The sequence below is a fragment of the Electrophorus electricus genome, chromosome 6 (genome assembly GCF_041902795.1).
Source record: "Electrophorus electricus isolate QZ-2024a chromosome 6, ASM4190279v1, whole genome shotgun sequence".
NCBI lineage: Eukaryota > Metazoa > Chordata > Actinopteri > Gymnotiformes > Gymnotidae > Electrophorus > Electrophorus electricus.
This window is the reverse complement of record NC_137502.1, coordinates 13,305,001-13,325,000: the sequence shown is the minus strand read 5'-3', so window position 1 is coordinate 13,325,000 and position 20,000 is coordinate 13,305,001. Positions and strand designations below refer to the sequence as shown.

The window sequence follows — 20,000 nt, the reverse complement described above, 5'->3', positions numbered from 1 at the left end:
CTTTGGACTGCAGGTGATACAAAATCAATCAGTATTCCATAGATGGCCTAGGATTTTATCATGTGGGTGCGGGAAACCTTAGGAGGGCCCAAATGAGCTAGACTATACTCAGGTCTGTACCACAGGCAGGCCGATCACCCACAGAAGCCATGCCTTAACCATCTACTCAAAAGGAAAAAAAAAAATAACTTAGCAAGAACATAAGCCCAAGGTTCCCTTAATTCATCCCATGTGGTTTGTGTATCGATTCAACAATTGGATAGTTTTACGTAAAAAAAAGCCCAGGCGTGTTCCTCCAGAATCAATGCAAACATTGAATAAGGGGCCTAGTTAGTGCACAAGCACACAGAGTGGAGCACTGCTAGTGACTGGCTTGCGCTACACTAATGACTGTCCAGTACCATTCCAACCATGACAGTGGCTAGACTACTGAACAATTAGTTGCTATGACCATATATGGTTTCTCCAGGTATCTGGGTGGAAATATACTTTGCCCTCTAAATAAAAAGAAATTTAAAAATTGACATTTTCTATCAGATGAAACACATGCACCCACAATTATCCAGTGAACGTTGCTAAAGACTGTAAAATGATTTTCTGTCGATTTTCACTGCTCATGATTATGAATATAAGCTGCTGTTAGCTGGCAGGAACCAGAGGCACCATGGGTCAGCGTAACTTACAAAGACATGCAAGAAATGTACTCGTCATTTATTTTAAGATGTGGTTGTTACAGTCATTAAAGCTCAAAATTGTACATAATCATTGCTGCAAGACAGGAACAGAATACCTTTCAAGCTAGTAGACCTCCAATAGAGAGATTTTTCTCAGCTGTAAGACACGGTCTCTTCAGAGACGTCCTTAGAGACATCTTTATTTAACTTAGATCCCAGCCGTCTGGCAAAATGTGCCTGGTTGTTTTGTTTAGTGCAACTTGAATGATAACATTTTTGATGCAAAGTTACAGATACACATCACTAACATTTTGTTCAGAATACACGATTACCTCAATCAGCAGTACAACTTTATTTTCTCGCAACAATACGTGAAAAACAAATGTAATTTTGATTTTTTGCTCTGTATTCATCCACACAGACCCTAACAAGCAGAGAGAAAGAGAGAGAGGGGAAGTAGGGAGAGAGATGCATTCTTATATAGTCTTACTGAAATGAGTATTATTACAGCATAATGTGATTCCACCATGAATGGCTGATAAATCATTCCCTCACTATTAGCTCCAGCATCCAGCTCTGCCCCCCATGCTACATCAAAATAGACAGTTGCACACACACACAAGCACGCATGCACGTGCAAGCACGCACACACACACACACACACACACACACACACACACACACAATAAATTCAAATACCCACACAATATAGTCTCAGTGTGCAATGCTTGGTGACTGTGTGTGTGACTCTGCACATGTGTGTATATATCCATTTCATCCATCAAGTCAAATTTCTCCTTTCATTGTGTTTATGTTTACTGTTTGCTGTTGTTGTCTGTTGATACATTTTCAGACAGCTCTTATTTCCATTACAAGTCCCCAATTAATACTCAGAAATGCAGTTATTATGACAAGGTGTCTAATGTGGACTGTGTGGGCATAGAATAAATTGTGATGGGGTGTGTGTCAAAACATATCCCATCATATCCCCCTTTCTCTCTCTCTATCTTTCTCTCTCTTTCTCACTCCCATCTTCTGTCCTTTCTTCTCAAATCCTCTCTCAGCCTCTTCCCCCTTACACAGCTGACATGACTCCATTTTGTTAGAAATGAATGTGTTGAGGGTTAGCTGGACAGAGAGACAAACACCAAACACACATGTACATACGCACACATACACAGAGAGAGAGAGAGAGAGTGAGTGAGGTGGATTCAGAGGAGCTGCATGTCTAATGAGATTACATGACACACTTCATATTGTACACAGGCCCCAGGGCTGGTGCCTGTCCTCCCCCTGACCCTGCAGTCCAAAACCGAGGCCACTATCTCCCCTCAAGCCCCTGCTCCTTGCTGTCCTGTCTACTCACTGTCTCACTCTTGCTCAGTTATTCCCTCTCTTTCTCACTCTCCCCTACACCCCCTTTCACTCACCCTCTCGTTCTCTCTCTGTCTCTTTCTGTTTCATGTTTTCTCATGCTCTCTCATCTTGACCTGCTACCTCACTTTCTTGTGCTCTTCACAAATAATGGCTGTGTGTAATCCCGTCTCTATAACGGCTGTTGCTCCATCTTTCCATCTTCATACACTTTTCCCATTTCCTCCTCTTTTCTGTTGTTGACTAGCACTCAGTGACTCTCCATCAGACACAAAGCACACCATTGTTGGAATTCAGACAAGAAATCTACCCTCATCTGCACTCTCAACTGGAACATAATTCCACAAACACACACATGCACACATACACTTTGAGGTGCTTGAAAAGGAAGTGTCTGAAAGACAGTGTTAATCATATTAATGGATAGTATAGAGACGCTGATATGGCGTCTCCTGCTGCCCTTTCCCTGACTGGCTACTTACAGGTTTACCTGCTCTTTGGTTAGTTTACAACATGGAACCGCTCCATGTAGAATACTCCCTCATAAAGGCCAGTTTTTAAGTTTCTCCACTACGGAATTCATTTGGGTTGAAAATATTTTTGCAGGATGTTATTAAAAGTTGCTTATTGGATGATAACTTATCTGTGTGGTTTGAATACACATGCACACACAAATATCAGTTTTCTTGCTAGTATAGCAAGAAAGTATAGCCTGTGTGTATGGAAGGGATCATATATTTAGCTCTTTATGGGGAACCATTGTCCCCATGATGATAAGAAATCATGAAAATAATTATTTGGAATAATTAAATATAATTGGTATGAGCTAATGGTATATGTCATCAGTGACACTATCATGGTAGCAGGTACTGTGCTGGTATGATTATATCAGGCATAATCGTGTTGTTGGAGTTTTACACATTCCAGTACCACTGTTGGGTAGAGAGTGGTCTGTCACTCAAAAATATCCAATCAAGAGTTGTCTTGTGGTCATGGTCTGACCTTTGACAAAGATGTAAATGATCACAAATTGTCCTTGTAATAGATGTAGTCTCTCTGTAACATGGAATGCGCTGTGAGAGCAGGATAGCGAGTTATTTTTATTGGTGTCCATAGTGTATACAGAGGAATCACAAAAACAACCAAGGGAACTGGAAAGCAAACAGAACCGGAAGCTAAAGATCCAATGCTCACCAAACAGCAAGACCAACACCAGGGGTATATATACAAGGGAAGATGAAGATGAACAAGAAACAGAGTTATGGGGATTATTACCTGGAGGTTCTATAGGCAAGACACAGGTGAGGTACATGACAACAGGGTAAGCACAGGGAGGAGCATGGAAACCAAACAAAACAAAAACACATGGCAGAAGAAACACAAGAAACCAAATAGACACAGAAAAACAATGACAAACAACCTCTAATGCACAGCAACTGAGGCATGAAACTCAAACGTCATCTACAACCACTACAGATGCTGGGTAGGAGGAGGGACCCAGAGCAAAAACAAGGCCAAAAGCTGGACAAAGGTAAGTGGACTGTTTGCACTTGCGTAGCATATTGCACTGTTGTTTTTGTGTTGCACCATGATCCTGGAGGAACATTGTCTCGTTTTTGTTGTGTACTTGTATATAGCTGAAATGACAATAAAACCTCTTTGAACTTGAACTTGAACTTGGACAAAGAGCTGGATGGGGACTGGATGCAGGGCTGGACATGAGGCAGAGCTCAAGACCATACGGAGATGGCCTGGCAGGGTTACAAGTTGGGCAGCCAGGCAGGAGATGGAATGGGCAGCTGGGCAGTAAACTGGGGAACAGATCAGAGAGAGGGTCAGAGAGCAGAATGTGCAGAAGACTGTGGAGTAGACTGAATGGGATATAAGGTGGCATGTCAGCCAGGTGATGAGGTGTACAGCAGGTCTGGCAGGTCCAGAGGCATGGCCTTCTTGGGAGCAGGGGATAGAGATGCTCTCTATCGATGCAGGGCATGGTGACGGCATCCTCAAGGAAGAAGGGAGTGGCAATGGCTCCCTCTAGGAGGCAGGCCACAGAGAAGGCCCCCTCTTAGCCAGGGATTGGAGAAAGAGTGGCTTCTTCAATGCTGAAACTAGAGACAGGCTTAGGGGCACAGACACACACACAGGAAAAGAGACCCTGGACACCCTCCTAGGTAAACTCTACCCATGACAGAACTCCTTGGCCACAGGGGAGCCAGACCTGGGGGTGCACAGTAACTCCCACCCCCCCATAAAAGCCATCGAAGCTCTCCCTTACAGAATAGAAGGAGTCCATAGCAACCAGGACATTGGGTGGTAATGGGAATAGAGCTGTGGGGACTTCGGACATCAGGGCAGAGGTGGCCGGGACCATGGAAGTGGAAAGTGAGGGAGGCAACCCAGGACTTGAGCAAAGCAACAGACAGAGCAGGAGCTTTGCATGAAACAACAGAAAAAGTAAGTGAACTAGAAAACCTAGCCTGCATTAGCCTGAAATCCCCCACTAGAGTTCTTGCTTCTTTGCCCTTTGCTCCAGGATTGTGTCTGCCCAGTGCAGAGCCTTGCCCCTGACAAAGACCTCAAAACCAAACTTTCATGACATCAGGAGAAGTAGGACAGGTTAAATATCAGAAGTAGAGCCTACCTTGCAAAAGAAAACTTTTGCACAACCCTTCCCTGGTCCACTCACAGTGTCTAACAGAGAGGGCAAGGTAAAAGTCTCACCTGCATGGAAGGAAGTCAAACTGTCAGGTATCTCATCCCCTCCTCCTGAGATAGGATCTAACTTTTTGTATCCTTGGTTGGCTGCGTATTCTGTAACATGGTTGAGTGAGGTGTGGAAACAGCGTACAGGTGCGAGTTGTCTTTATTGCTGTTCATTCTGCACATAGAGAGGAATCACAAAAACAACCCAGGGAGCCACAGAGCAAACACAACAGGAAACTGAAGATACAATGTTCTCCAAAACAAGACAAGAAGTATATACACAGGGGAAGGCAAGGATGAACAAGGACCACTCAGGAACAATTATGGGGATTATCACTAGGAGGTTTTATAGACACAGGTGAGCTACAAAACATGGGGACTCAATGGAATAAGGAAACCAAACAAAGTACTCTAAATGTACCTACAAGATGTTTAAAACATCTAATAAAGAGCAGGGTGATCATATATTATTTATTGCATATAACTTATTATATCACCTCTCATGTCTCTTGTGTAAAAATCTACAAAAAAGAAAAGAAAAAAGATGCAGACAAATGGGCAAGCAAGCAGGGTAATACGCACAAATTGATGATTAGTCATTATCACTAAGCTTGTTTAATGCTGGCCTAAATACACCTCCCGCTGAACAAATGCATGAAAATCTACATTAATTTCACTTTGTCTTTCCCTTTTATTCGTTCATCAGGCTGGAGGTTCAGCTGTTCCACAGTTTGATTAATTTAGACTGCCTACTATTCCTCTTGGAGTGCGAGCAGTGGCCGTTACATTGGAATGATTCAACATCTTTATATCCGAGTGTTAAGTACCCTTCGTACTCATGTACTAATTAATAATGTTATCTCCCAGCAATAAAATGCCTATCAATAAAGTGTCAGGAGATCTGTCAGCCCCTAAACAACTCTCTCCCGAAGCCCTTCACTTCTACTGATCTCCTCCTTGGTCAGATATTCATCCCTTCTCCCATAGCATCCCTTTGTACTGCTGCTCATACGCACTTTGTCTCTCTCTGTCTTTTGCTCATTGTTTCTCTCTTTCTTTTCCCTAATTGAGAAAAGACAGAGAGAAAGAGAGTTAATTAATTGAAGGATCAGAGAGGCAGTGGGTGAAGGGGGTGGGTTGGGAGTATTCTAAAGAAATGATATAGTCGCAAATGGCTTTGAATCTATTACAGTAACTTCCAGGAGAGCCTTAGATGAGCTGCTGAGCCCATCATTACTCCTGCCGCGGTAAGGTTGAGCGTTCAGACTCTGTGATCTTTAAGAAATAAATAGGGCTCAAAGTGATGGCAAATCGTTAGATGTGGGGAGCATATAGCCCTTAGTCACTCCTACGGTGTGTGCATATGTTCTACGTATGCTGCCGACCCTGGATTCAGAGCTGTTGTTTAGCTGTTCAGAGTAGGGCCTAGTGTAAAGATTTCAAAACCACAGGCTACTTCAAATGTGTTCTGCTTCAAAGCTTGATTGCACACTAAGGCTGGAAAGACTTTAGAGTAAATCAAATGATTTTGCACAATGTGGTGAATACAAAGTAGAATTCCACAGAAAATGAGGACGCCTGCGCTTTTTCCTCGCCACGTTATGTGAGTTGGTGTGTGCAATGGAGCAAAGAATGTGTGTGTGTGTGTGTGTGTGTGTGTGTGTGTGCGTGTGCGCGTGCATGCATGTGTGTGTCTATATCTGTATGTTTGTCTGTCTGTGTGTGAGCTGTGTGGGCTCTCTGGAAAGGGAGCGTATTTGTGAGTCACTGTCATCATCTTCAAACGGCATGCTGCTTTCACGCTGCACGGCCAAAAGCAGAAATGTTAAACACAGACCATGTTGCCAGGCGGAGCCCACCATAACCAACACCATTAACGTTTTCTGACAATAAAAGTGAAAACAAAAACAAAAAAATCACACTTCACCCATTGCTCCTTCATCACCCATGAAACCTTAATGGCTCCTCTCACCTGTAAACATGATTAAATCCCACAGTGATTGGCATGTTTGTGCTGACACTGTAGAACCAACACATAGACTACCAGTTGGGATTAAGTGGCAACAGTACGGTAATGTTTTGTGTGTGTGTATGTGTGTGTGTGTGTGTGTGTGTGTGTGTGTGTGTGTGTGTGTGCATGCACACGTCTTCCTTTCACTTTTTTATTTCAGATGTCTGAGCACGTGGGTTGACACTAACGTCAATCCACGTCCTCAGGCATCATCAGCAGAAGTGTATCTGCAAGCGGGCACAGTAGAGTGCCGTGTAGGCTCAACAGCTGCACCGTTTCTCCTGGATCATTATTTGTCTGTATACGCACAGCAGCACCGATGTCATTGTGACGCCGGAGGAGCAGCTCATCGTTCATATGCATGCCTGGCCTGCACTCTCCCAACACAACATTAATTAGCATCTGACTTAGCGCTTTCATTTCACATTTCACTGACTAATGACTCTGAGATCTGGCCCTCGTTAATTCCCTAGTTTACCTGTCATTTCATTTGGATAATTATTCTTTAATTATTTGGCTCGCACAAGGTGCTGTTACCAGCACCAACAAAATCTCTTCTGTAACATTATAGACTGATTGTTATGTTCTGCTCTTAGTGAAAAAACAGCAGAGTAAAACCATTTGTTTTCGTCAGGTCAGTTTTAGTCGTTGACATCACTTTTGTGCACGTGCACAACGGCATTTGTCAGGGTAACCACAGTGTTCAGACAAATGATTGCATTGTTGTTGCCACTTCCCACAAATGCAATTAAATAGTTGGTTAATAGACCATGTGCTATGACAGCACAATGTCACAACACAACAATGCTTCACAGAAGGTATGCTTACTGTAACTCGTTACTGTGAGAGACACTCAACATCAAGCTGCGTGAGCTGTTTTCTGCCCAGTGCGTCGAAACTGAGAAATAATTAACAGCTTCAACATGACTCTGCCCTTTCTCTGTGGGGGTGCACGTTTATACTGCGACGCCACTATAAGAAACGAACACAGAGAGAAATGCTAGCTTGCTCCAGGAGACCGAGGCTTTGGCAGTCGGCGTGGATTCTAGGAGTCATTAGTTGCCAGATACCGGATGACTCATGGTAGTCCCTGGGACCTCTTGTTCATTTGTCTTTCATTTATTCATTCCACTCGCTTTTGCCGGATGAATGGTTTTTATGAGCTACGCTTTGGAGAAAGGCCATGGTGTCATTTGGCGGAGCGGGCAGTGCTGAAATCGTCTATAAACCGATAAAACCATAATGTCAATAAGATGTAGCTTTTCAGAATGTTTGAACCCAAATATCTAGCTCCCGAGGGGGAATCCTCCCTTATACATCTTCTCTTGTGGAAGTGTTGCAGAAGTCGTACTGTGAAAGAAAATGATGAATTTAGAAAGACTTTGTCATTCATGTAGGGGAGAAGGTCAACAGTGACCTTGTTTCATAGACAATGTTTGTGTGTGTGTGTGTTTGTGTGTGTGTGTGTGTGTGTGTGTGTGGGGGGGGGGGGTTGGCTCACTATTCACTCTTAAATAAGCCAGAGTACTGTCAGTCCTCTTTGAGGTAGTTTCATGAATATCAATGGCATCTGCTTCTGGCAGTGCCTCTCTCTCTGTACCTATCCTCACTCAGTGACAGATGCTCGAGAAGGTTAAACCCTCTTCCGTTTATCATAAACATAAATTAGTGACACTTGGGGGGGAAAAAGGTTTGTTCTTCGGATATAAAGACAGACAATGCTCATCTGTGCTAATCATTTCTGAAATAGGTTGTTGTGTGTAGTCACATCAAGCCCTCTGAATAAAGTGGAAGCTTTGACACATCAAAGTTAATTTCAGATTTCATTGGCTTTCATTTCATATTGCATATTTCCCTTTATTTCCCTTTTTAGCAGCAGTGAATTCTGACTGTGTTTTTGGAGTCTTGCTTTTCTCTCGGTAGGGTCTGACTCCAGCTGCCAGCGTTTTCTGCGAGGAGTCTCACTCCCCGGCTCCCCAGCTATACATGTGCTTTGCTTTACACCAAGCCTGCCTGCAAACCACGTCAGCTCCACTCAAAGTCCGCCTCTCTCTCACCCTCTCTGACACAAAGGCGAGCTTGAAACGTCATAAGACCGAACAGCGTGCGGTACCTGCATATCCCCTCACCAGACGTTTTGGAAATCTTCACAGCTGTGCAGGCACAGCTTCCCTGCCGAGAAATGACAAAGCGAAGGAAAGAAAAAGTCACAGGCGTTACGAAGTCGAAATTAGCGATGCCTTTATAGAAATGAATGTATGTGATAAACGCAACATGATCTCTTTAAATGTATTTTTTAAATGTTTTGGTTTATATACTAGAAAGTACTACAGTACCCAAAAGAGCTATTACGATTGTTCCTGTACAAAGACAGCGCATACAAAACAGAACTGTCAGAAAGTGACAAAATCTCTGCTTAACTGCGGGAATGCTTTAAAAGCTCTCCTCATTATAATAAATGAATATAACGCGCTTGATTCACGCGCGGGGTGCATTAGACATAAACTTGCCAAATAATAGGCCTACCGAACGTCTGGGCATTCTAACAAAAATGTCTATATTAATAAATAAGACATATCTTTTGTAATTTCTAAAAATGTTCCCTTTAAATGAGATTGCTTTAAAACATTAACAACAGAAAATAATTGCAGTCAATATTGCTAACGCAAACGCGAGGGAAAGTAAGAGTGTGGAATTTCAGCACCATGGCCAGCAACAAGTAGACCGTGCTGTTGTTAACGCTCTAGCAAAGAGAATCTTTTTTTCCAAGTGTAGTAATGTGACAACATGCACACTGAAGGCAAAATGAATCAATAGTAATAATAATAAGGTTTTATTGTAATTCTAATGTATAATTGTTACTATATTGCTAATTTAATTTTTTTGTTAAAGCTAGAATCCAACATAAAATAGGTTACACTTATTAATACTGTGAATATATAAATAAACGAATGAAATAAGATACATTTTTTTTTTAAAAGGTGGGAGGTTGGGTGGGGTACAGTGTTGAATACTCTCTGCGAATCGTGTATCCTGCCTATTCCTCCAATGTCCCAAGCTCCCTTTACACAAATGTTTGGATTTTTACTCCACCCCACGGGCCTACGGTCATCCTGCCCTGTGATTGGCTAGGCTGAGCTTATTATGCAAATTGGACGGGGGTCTAGTCAAGAGCCTATGAACTGACGTCACATGGCAGAGTGGCAACTGACACACGGAGAAAGAAACAGATTGAAAACGGCACGCAGAATGAAAATATATATATATATTAAAAAAAAAACAATCACAGAAACCTAGACAACCGCGTAGGGTGAAGAGAGCGAGAAGGGCCGGGAGACTAAGTGGAGAGAAAGGGAGAAACGGCAGAGCACGAAATAAAGAGAGGAGTGTGCAGTTGGCTTACGATACAGAGAGGAAGGGAAGAGAGTGAGAGCGAGGGAAAAAGAGAGCTTGTGTGTATGCGAGAGAGGGGGGGACACTGTGAGAGGGAGGGAGAGAGAGAGAGAGAGAGAGAGAGAGAGAGAGAGAGAGAGAGAGAGAGAGAGAGAGAGAGAGAGAGAGAACCGCTGGCCCATTGAAGAAAGATGGCTACAGTAACGGCGAACGGAGTGCAGCAAGAGAATGGCTTCAGCACTACGAACAGCTCCGGCAGAATGAACGGACTCACGATCGGGCAGAACACTATTCCCATGAAGGACCACGACGCCATCAAGCTCTTCATCGGACAAATACCACGGAATCTGGAAGAAAAAGACCTAAAACCGCTCTTTGAGGAATTTGGGAAGATATACGAACTCACCGTGCTGAAAGACAGATTCACAGGAATGCATAAAGGTCGGTTACATGTTTACTTCTCAAAAATCACATATTGGTTTGTTTTATATTACACAATGGTTAGAGCCTAAGTCCAGTCCGGCATATATCGACCTGGTCTATTGGTCTCTCTCTCTCTCTCTCTCTCTCTCTCTGTGTCTGTGTGTGTGTGTGTGTGTGTGTGTGTGTGTGTGTGTGTGTGTGTGTGTGTGTGCGCGCGCGCGCGCGCGTATATTTAAGTACATGTGTCCATGCTTGCTCACAGTCTGCCCTCCTTCCCACATCCACGTGAATAGCTACTACTACCCGAAAGGCTCCGTATTTACGTTGACAAGCGTGTGCAGAGAGCTTAGTTAGCGGGAAATACGCTATAAGCCACACTAACATTTGGGACGAGGTGATATACCGACATGTTGGCAAGTAATGCCACCCAATCAAATCTCAGACTCAAACTTTGTAATTAAAATAATTGAAAAAAATCGACACCCTGCATTTCCAATGACGTGATTTGTAACATTATTTCAGCCTACGTTGTTTAAACGTTTCATTACTCTTATCTTTGACAGCAGGCACAAAAATAATCGCCCAAAAGATGTGAGCTCGGATTTACTCAGAGCCGCTCATATGTATATTTCAATTATCAAATTTAATTTTGAAAAAAGGGTATTAGAATTATTTCTAATAGAAAGAATGAAAGAAAGAAAAATCCACATTTTTTCTACAGTCCAAAACACAAGCGAAGCAATCTGTAGTGAATGTTAGTAACAAATGTAACAAATAGGAGTTTTAATTGACGCATTGACAATGATAATGAATAATGAAGGGCTTTTAAATAAAATCACTAATTAGGCCCATCAGCAAATCACTTCTGTATTCGCAGTGCTGTAGGCCTACAAATTACGACTTCAGACAATTTCGCTTCATTGTGGGTTGACACACAGTGTTATTGTTCTGCGCGCAAACGAGCTCCGGCACAATACAGCTGCGTTACAGTATTGAACCAGATCTTAATTTGCAGGCAGTGAAATACATGATGTTAATCTGGATTTTAAACCTCGATTGGACTATAAGAATATCTGTATTTTTGATACGTTCGTTTGAATTTTTGAAGGACTTAAACAAGACTTCATTACTTATTCTCTGTCACTCTAAACCTCTCTTTTACTAATCACTCCTAAGGAACTGGCCCCACAGGAATGGCTACCAGTTAAAGTGCGGATACAGCATTGCAATAAGACGGTTAGTTTACATTAATAGGCCTACTGCCGAGTAGTCGTGGGGGTGTCAAGAGACATGGTGGGAATCGTGACACAGATATGACTGAGAGAAGAGCAGCTTTCTAACTTCCCCTCCATGGGGTCTAAAGTTTCTCTCTGCACAACACTTGTCGCGAAGCCAACCGTCAGTCACGCAGCAGCAGCCGACTTAATCCATAGCTTCTCCGCGATTCGCTCCGGCGCGCAACAGTGATCGATTAAAATAATACGCCGAGTTTGTTTGGGCCTGCCCTCGATCGTCTGTGAATGTCAACGCGCAGGCATCGTTTGTTTCAAGGAGAGTGATATTGCCAAAGCAAAACAGTTAATCTTTTACAGTCACTATGCACCGTGGAAGAAAAAAGCTGACAACTTTAGGCCTATACATGTAGACCTGGAGTCTGTCGGATGAGTTGGAAAGTCTTGCGGTAATATTTCTCTAAGTAACCTACCCGACTGCAAATGTGCAACTCAAACACGCTGCGCTGTAGGCAAGTAATAATGATGCTGCTTATCTCAATAAAAGGTCTGTGGCAAAGAACCATGTATTGACATTTTTTGTCAGAATAGGTGTTTGTACTGCATTCTGTACAAGTTCAATGCACAGTTTGCTCTTTCAAATGTGTATTTAATCTAAGATAGTTGTTAATAGACACACTGCTCACTTTTTAATACCATTCAACCTTGGTCACAATGTATGCTATAAAACACAGTACTAGGTTTACTGGTCTTGTTCATTGAAAGACACAAAATGTTTTAAGATTCTCTGTACTTCGAAATGCAAATGTATCACCATATGAAGGTATAATAAACATCCCGACAAAACGTTTCATTTTGACTTTATTTGGTAACTGAGTTTATTTGTGCTGGTTGTAAATTACACTATAGATGGTATCTTAAATGACTTTATTGGTGCTCTTAGAATGCTATGGTTATTGCAGTGTGTTTTATGGAAGCTTATTGACTTCAGCTAACACTTAGGTCTCAGCCAGTTGTTGTATAAACCACTTCATGCAGTATGCACTACAATGCAGTAAGGACTCCCCTGTCACATGCACTTCATGAAGACAGCATGTCATTTAACATGGCTCCAAAGCGGCCCTCAAACAATTTGTTCAAAAACCCACATGTCTTACATGAAGTATAATTTGAAATTACTTGTAGTACTTCCAACTCTATGAATAGGCCCACTGCCCCGAGCTGTGGTCATTTTAGCTAGGAAATGCATGGCTGGCTTGGTCTGCCATAACCCATTCCAGGAGCCAGGCCCCTGCTCTCCCCCTCCTCTGGTCAGCATGTGTGAGTGTCATTCTGCCTACTGCTCCTGGACTCTCTCAACTATCAGATTTTAGCGGCCACTTCCCAGACCCAGACCCGCCATCGTGGGTGTCAGGCCAGGCCATGCCGGGTTTCATCTTATCATTCATTATCTGTGCCCCGGTAGCCCCATGTAAATGATGTAATTGGCTTTAAATAGCCGCATAAATTGACTCGATCACACACAAAAGTACTAAAATGTCGGAGGAAAGGCCGTAACTCTGGACTGATGTTTCGGCTGCTTTAATGAGCCTGGTTAGACAGCATGCTGAATAAAGGGGAAACTCTGTGAATTGTTATTTCTTCCAGAACATTACTTATGTTTGTCTCTTACTGCCTTTCCCTCCCTCACTCCTGTCATCCTCCTGAAGAAGAATGACAGTTCTTGGCACAGTCACGGCGGCTGCATAATGTGGTTGAACTTATTTGAATGCCAAATGAATCTGTGGCAATCTGTGTAATGTGGGTGATTTCCTGTGTATTACAACACTTTATGAACATTTACAGTTATTTGTGTCACATCTGTGAACAGTATAATCAGCATAGCAAAGTCCACCTGCATTTGTATTGACCATGTGATCTTTGAGATATTAATTTGTTAATGCATTTTCTGTGGAGTATGAAATTACAGGCAAGACAAAGTAATATGTAAGAAAATTAACAGATCAGAAAGACCAGAAGGTAAATTCAGGTTCATCTGAAGAGATGTAAGGTTGGATTTAGATGACCTTTCTCTGATTATTTGTTTGAGTGAACATGTGCATGACAGGCTGATCTGATCACTGCAAAATAACAAAGGTTCAGTGCCAGATGTAGTATTTTGCCAATATTTATAGAGGATTGGATCTTGCAGGCAAATTTGAAATGTAGTTATACATATGTTCTGATGGTATTTTGCAATTGGAGACATTTATGGCTGTTTGGGTGTAGTTATTTACTGAGTTCTATTTTTGATATTGTAGAATAGCATCTCCTACAGCATTCATGAATTCCACTGGGCTTATGTAAATAAGGCTTCACCAGTATTGCAGCCGGGAACTTGATTGGTTTGGGCCAACAGGAGCATCAGCATGATACCAGAGTGATGGTACTATATTTATACCATGAAAAATTTGGAAGAGACCATTCAGAAGATAATTTAATTCTTCTGTATGTAAGCAGTCATCTTCCACCGACTTTTAGTTTTGTATGTTGTTAATCCTAGGGGATGGGGAGGGTGATTTGTCTGGGTCAGACTGGGTTTGAACTTCTACCCCCTCAGCTGTGTTCTGAAAGCCATAGTCACTGTATGAGTATACCTCTTAGTAATGTTTTTGTGCTCACTGTTGGCCATAAGTGGCAATATTAACTGGAATGAAGTAGTGAACAAGCATTCTTTATAAAACATCTCCTTTGCCTCAAGCTTGTTGTTTTTGGTGGTGGTGTATGAGTTCAGGTCTTTGTTTTTTAATACATCTAAGTCTATTTTTTTGTCTTTTATCAAGGTTATCTAGGTTTCTGTAGTAAGGAGGTATTATCGTGATGATTAACACAATTACATCTGTCTGAGAAACATTTTTTATCTTGATAAAATTTACATTTCCAATTATGCATCATTTGAATGTAAATTAAGTCAGTTCTGTTCAGAACCTGTTTATTGTATTGCAACAATTAGAGTTTCGCCTAATGCAAATTAAGATGCATTTAAACCAGATTTGAATTTAAAATGTCTTGAAGGTTTTCTTTTAATGTTTCGTCTCACTATTTAAATTTATTTAACATTTCAAGTTTCATACAGGCATGTTGATATAGTTTGAGGATGAAAAAGAGTCCCAATTAATTTTTCCCTCTTTTAAATATTTAATTATGTTTACTTAGCTGCTGCTCACATGTATTAGACATGTCTCTAAAGGCTAGTTTACCCAGTGATCACAGCACTGAAAGACCAGTCCTCATCTGTAGCAGGAGCAATGTGTTGGAGATTAGGAGTGTACTTTTTTATTGCAAGTGTTTTTGTTTGTTTTATGAAACTACTTTTGTGGTACTGGACAGTTTGTGGATTTGTGGCCTTAGATTCGTTGTGAGTCCTGTGTGAAGCTACAGAAAGGAGCAGTAGCTAAACTGCAGGCTACAGTGGACGATGGATAAGGTGGTTTTCCCCTTGCATGTCAACATGCTTGCGGAGATGGCTGGAGGTGGTGGTGCAAGGGAGCTTCCCTGGCTACATGCCTGCAGTTTGGGCTTCTCTTTCAGGACTATCGGGTGCTGCTGATGCCTGCTGTCCCCCGGGAAAGCATAGTGGCAAACTTGAAATGATGCTGGCCACTGCAAAAGCAAAACTCTCCTAAAGGGGTCACCCACTGCCAGCTCACTTGGTCTTTGGGGAGAGTAGAGGCCCATGTTAGACGGAGATGCTGGAGATATGAGACCATTATGCTTATGCAGATAGCTTTACACTTACTCAGTGTGGCTGCAGATTTGTAAATTAACTTAAATTAAATAAACTTGGTATTTGATTTTTCCCTTTCAGCACTGGCAATTTGATTAAGACAAAGAAAGAAACAGTGCGAGAGATCAAAAAAAGCATGGGCTGGAGCATCTTTCTTTTTTCTCCTTTGGAGATGAAGCCTTTTAGAATGCTTTAACCACTGCATCCACCATTGACTTGCTGCTTGGTTGTTTGTTTCTGTGTGTGTGTGTGTGTGTGTGTGTGTGTGTCTGCAGGATGTGCCTTTCTAACTTACTGTGCCAGGGAGTCTGCACTGAAGGCTCAGAGCGCTCTTCATGAACAGAAGACTCTGCCTGGGGTAGGTTTCCTCACTTTCTTCCTCTCTTGTCGTTTTCATTCGCTATCCTTCACACGCTCTCGCTCTCTCTCTCTCTCTCTCTCTCTCTCTCTCACCTTCCTTCTCTTTATCTCTCACTCTCCCTCCCTCTGTTTCTCCATTGTACTGGGCGACGGAGTCCTTAGCTGAACCCATAATCTAACCAAAACAAAGGATGTGAACAGAGGGGCCGACACTGCCGGAGCTGATTGGACGTGTGCCATGCCTGCTCAGTCTCTGTGCTGTCTGATCTGGCGCGTCTCTTTAATGATGCTCCATGCAGGCTTGCCTGCTCCTTGCGCAGCTGTGGTGTACTGCTGCTCCATGGCAAACCTCTGTAGTTGTCAGAAATGGCCCTGTTTTTGAAAATACTCTTATGCAGCAAAAAAAAATCTCCCCAAAACCAAGGTAATTGAACTACCTGTCTTACGCTGCATGCAGATGAGGCGGGCCTCCTGCCTCCCCCCCCTCAACGCCATGATTCTTCTTCCTTATTAGAAGTGTCTGTGGAGTAAACAGGGCTCTCAGACCTACGGTCTGCTGTCAGTGGCTCGATTGTAACACACTCGCCCCTTTCATCTGCTGTTGACAAAGAGAGGTGTGGCTGGTATGGCACTGGATTTCTTCCATCTACACACACACACACACACATAAACACACATATACACTCATGCACACCCTTGATCTTCAAGGCTGCAAAGTCCTCAGCGATGTTGTGCATGTCACAGACTTTCAGACCAAATGTTCATTGGTGTTAAACCTGGATAATTGGGTTTGGCTGTGAGCCAGCAGGAGGTAAGGGAAAGTGCTCTTGCAGGTGCAGACCTGGACATAGCGCTGACGTTCCCAGCCCTGAGGCTCACGGGCTCCTGGCTCCCAGCGCCACTGCATCAGCAGGCAACCTGCTCCACCCTGCTACAGCCGAGGACACTGTGGGAAAGTAGAGACTGTGTGTTTCTCCTTCACCACTTATCTGCCATTTTCATGTCAAATTCTATCTGTTTAATGTCATGACATTATGCCTCTCAGCCATGGTATCATTTTTTTAAAGATTTTGAAAAACCTGAATTTCATAAATAGATATGAAACACTTACTCCCTCCATGTTCCTCATAATTTGTATAATGTAGGTTGTAAAATCAAGCATATATTCTGCAAATCTATTTGTGTGTATGGGTATCATTGTGTGTGCATGTGTGAAATTGGTATGTCCAAATCCAGAAATTCATTTTTCTTTTCTTTTCTTTTCTTTTCTTTTCTTTTCTTTTCTTTTCTTTTCTTTTCTTTTCTTTTCATGCTTCTTGGCACTAAGGCTAATTAGCTCTCATTGCATGAGTGTAACAGGCTTGTTAAGTCAAGCTGTACAGACCTGAAATGCCAATTAAGTAGATCTCTCTGCATCTCTCTCTCACTCGTCATGTTTAAAATAGATCTCTCTCCATCTCTCTCTGACTCTTCCTGTTTTAAGTAGATCTCTCTGCATCTCTCCCTCACTCATCATGTTTTAAGTAGATCTCTCTCCATCTCTCTCACTCTTCCTGTTTTAAGTAGATCTCTCTGCATCTCTCCCTCACTCATCATGTTTTAAGTAGATCTCTCTCCATCTCTCTCACTCTTCCTGTTTTAAGTAGATCTCTCTGCATCTCTCCCTCACTCATCATGTTTTAAGTAGATCTCTCTGCATCTCTCTCTCACTTGTCATGTTTTAAGTAGATCTCTCTCCATCTCTCCATCACTCTTCCTGTTTTAAGTAGACCTCTCTGCATCTCTCTCACTCATCATGTTTTAAGTAGATCTCTTTGCATCTTTCTCTCACTCATCATGTTTTAAGTAGATCTCTCTGCATCTCTCTCTCTCGTCATGTTTTAAGTAGATCTCTCTCCATCTCTCTCTCACTCATCATGTTTTAAGTAGATCTCTCTGCTTCTCTCTCACTCGTCATGTTTTAAGTAGATCTCTCTGCTTCTCTCTCACTCGTCATGTTTTAAGTAGATCTCTCTGCATCTCTCTCACTCGTCATGTTTTAAGTAGATCTCTCTCCATCTCTCTCTCACTCCTCATGTTTTAAGTAGATCTCTCTCCATCTCTCTCTCACTCTTCCTGTTTTAAGTAGATCTCTCTGCATCTCTCTCTCACTCGTCATGTTTTAAGTAGATCTCTCTGCATCTCTCTCACTCGTCATGTTTTAAGTAGATCTCTCTCCATCTCTCTCTCACTCTTCCTGTTTTAAGTAGATCTCTCTGCATCTCTCTCTCACTCGTCATGTTTTAAGTAGATCTCTCTGCATTTCTCTCTCACTCGTCATGTTTTAAGTAGATCTCTCTCCATCTCTCTCTCACTCAACATGTTTTAAGTAGATCTCTTTGCATCTCTCTCACTCATCATGTTTTAAGTAGATCTCTTTGCATCTCTCTCACTCATCATGTTTTAAGTAGATCTCTCTGCATCTCTCTCTCACTCGTCATATTTTAAGTAGATCTCTCTCCATCTCTCTCTCACTCATGTTTAAAATAGATCTCTCCATCTCTCTCTCACTCTTCCTGTTTTAAGTAGATCTCTCTGCATCTCTCTCTCACTCGTCATGTTTTAAGTAGATCTCTCTCCATCTCTCTCTCACTCGTCATGTTTTACGTAGATCTCTCTGCATCTCTCTCTCACTCGTCATGTTTAAAATAGATCTCTCTCCATCTCTCTCTCACTCTTCCTGTTTTAAGTAGATCTCTCTGCATCTCTCCCTCACTCATCATGTTTTAAGTAGATCTCTCTGCATCTCTCTCTCACTTGTCATGTTTTAAGTAGATCTCTCTCCATCTCTCCATCACTCTTCCTGTTTTAAGTAGACCTCTCTGCATCTCTCTCACTCATCATGTTTTAAGTAGATCTCTTTGCATCTCTCTCTCACTCATCATGTTTTAAGTAGATCTCTCTGCATCTCTCTCTCTCGTCATGTTTTAAGTAGATCTCTCTCCATCTCTCTCTCACTTGTCATGTTTTAAGTAGATCTCTCTGCTTCTCTCTCACTCGTCATGTTTTAAGTAGATCTCTCTGCTTCTCTCTCACTCGTCATGTTTTAAGTAGATCTCTCTGCATCTCTCTCACTCGTCATGTTTTAAGTAGATCTCTCTCCATCTCTCTCTCACTCCTCATGTTTTAAGTAGATCTCTCTCCATCTCTCTCTCACTCTTCCTGTTTTAAGTAGATCTCTCTGCATCTCTCTCTCACTCGTCATGTTTTAAGTAGATCTCTCTGCATCTCTCTCACTCGTCATGTTTTAAGTAGATCTCTCCATCTCTCGCTCACTCTTCCTGTTTTAAGTAGATCTCTCTGCATCTCTCTCTCACTCGTCATGTTTTAAGTAGATCTCTCTGCATTTCTCTCTCACTCGTCATGTTTTAAGTAGATCTCTCTCCATCTCTCTCTCACTCATCATGTTTTAAGTAGATCTCTCTGCATTTCTCTCTCACTCGTCATGTTTTAAGTAGATCTCTCTCCATCTCTCTCTCACTCATCATGTTTTAAGTAGATCTCTTTGCATCTCTCTCACTCATCATGTTTTAAGTAGATCTCTCTGCATCTCTCTCTCACTCGTCATGTTTTAAGTAGATCTCTCTCCATCTCTCTCTCACTCATCATGTTTAAAATAGATCTCTCCATCTCTCTCTCACTCTTCCTGTTTTAAGTAGATCTCTCTGCTTCTCTCTCACTCGTCATGTTTTAAGTAGATCTCTGCTTCTCTCTCACTCGTCATGTTTTAAGTAGATCTCTCTGCATCTCTCTCACTCGTCATGTTTTAAGTAGATCTCTCTCCATCTCTCTCTCACTCCTCATGTTTTAAGTAGATCTCTCTCCATCTCTCTCTCACTCTTCCTGTTTTAAGTAGATCTCTCTGCATCTCTCTCTCACTCGTCATGTTTTAAGTAGATCTCTCTGCATCTCTCTCACTCGTCATGTTTTAAGTAGATCTCTCTCCATCTCTCGCTCACTCTTCCTGTTTTAAGTAGATCTCTCTGCATCTCTCTCTCACTCGTCATGTTTTAAGTAGATCT

General features: G+C 42.2%; 1 protein-coding gene and 1 long non-coding RNA gene across 9 annotated transcripts in view; one reads left to right on the top strand and one right to left on the bottom strand.

Moving 5' to 3' along the window:
* Positions 1 to 1,011: 1,011 nt before the first annotated feature.
* LOC145658504 (uncharacterized) lies at positions 1,012 to 11,048 on the bottom strand. The gene is made up of 5 exons (XR_014124074.1): positions 10,565 to 11,048; positions 8,879 to 8,937; positions 5,252 to 5,275; positions 4,773 to 4,929; positions 1,012 to 3,859 (listed from the first exon to the last, which is right to left on the bottom strand). It is a non-coding gene; the product is annotated as an uncharacterized LOC145658504 (long non-coding RNA).
* Positions 9,012 to 20,000, top strand: part of celf6 (CUGBP Elav-like family member 6) — a 112,316-nt gene continuing 101,327 nt past the window's right edge. For 3 of the 8 annotated variants that reach the window (XR_014124072.1, XM_027008797.3, XM_027008798.3), the window contains exons 1-2: positions 9,015 to 10,599; positions 15,855 to 15,937. Coding sequence is in view for 7 of the 8 variants with exons in the window: in XM_027008797.3 (XP_026864598.2) it covers positions 10,350 to 10,599; positions 15,855 to 15,937 (333 nt within the window). In the remaining variant the exon portion in view is untranslated. Of the gene's footprint in view, positions 10,600 to 15,854; positions 15,938 to 20,000 lie in introns of all 8 variants that reach the window. The other 5 variants (XM_081715582.1, XM_081715583.1, XM_081715581.1 and 2 more) reach the window with 4 other exon arrangements.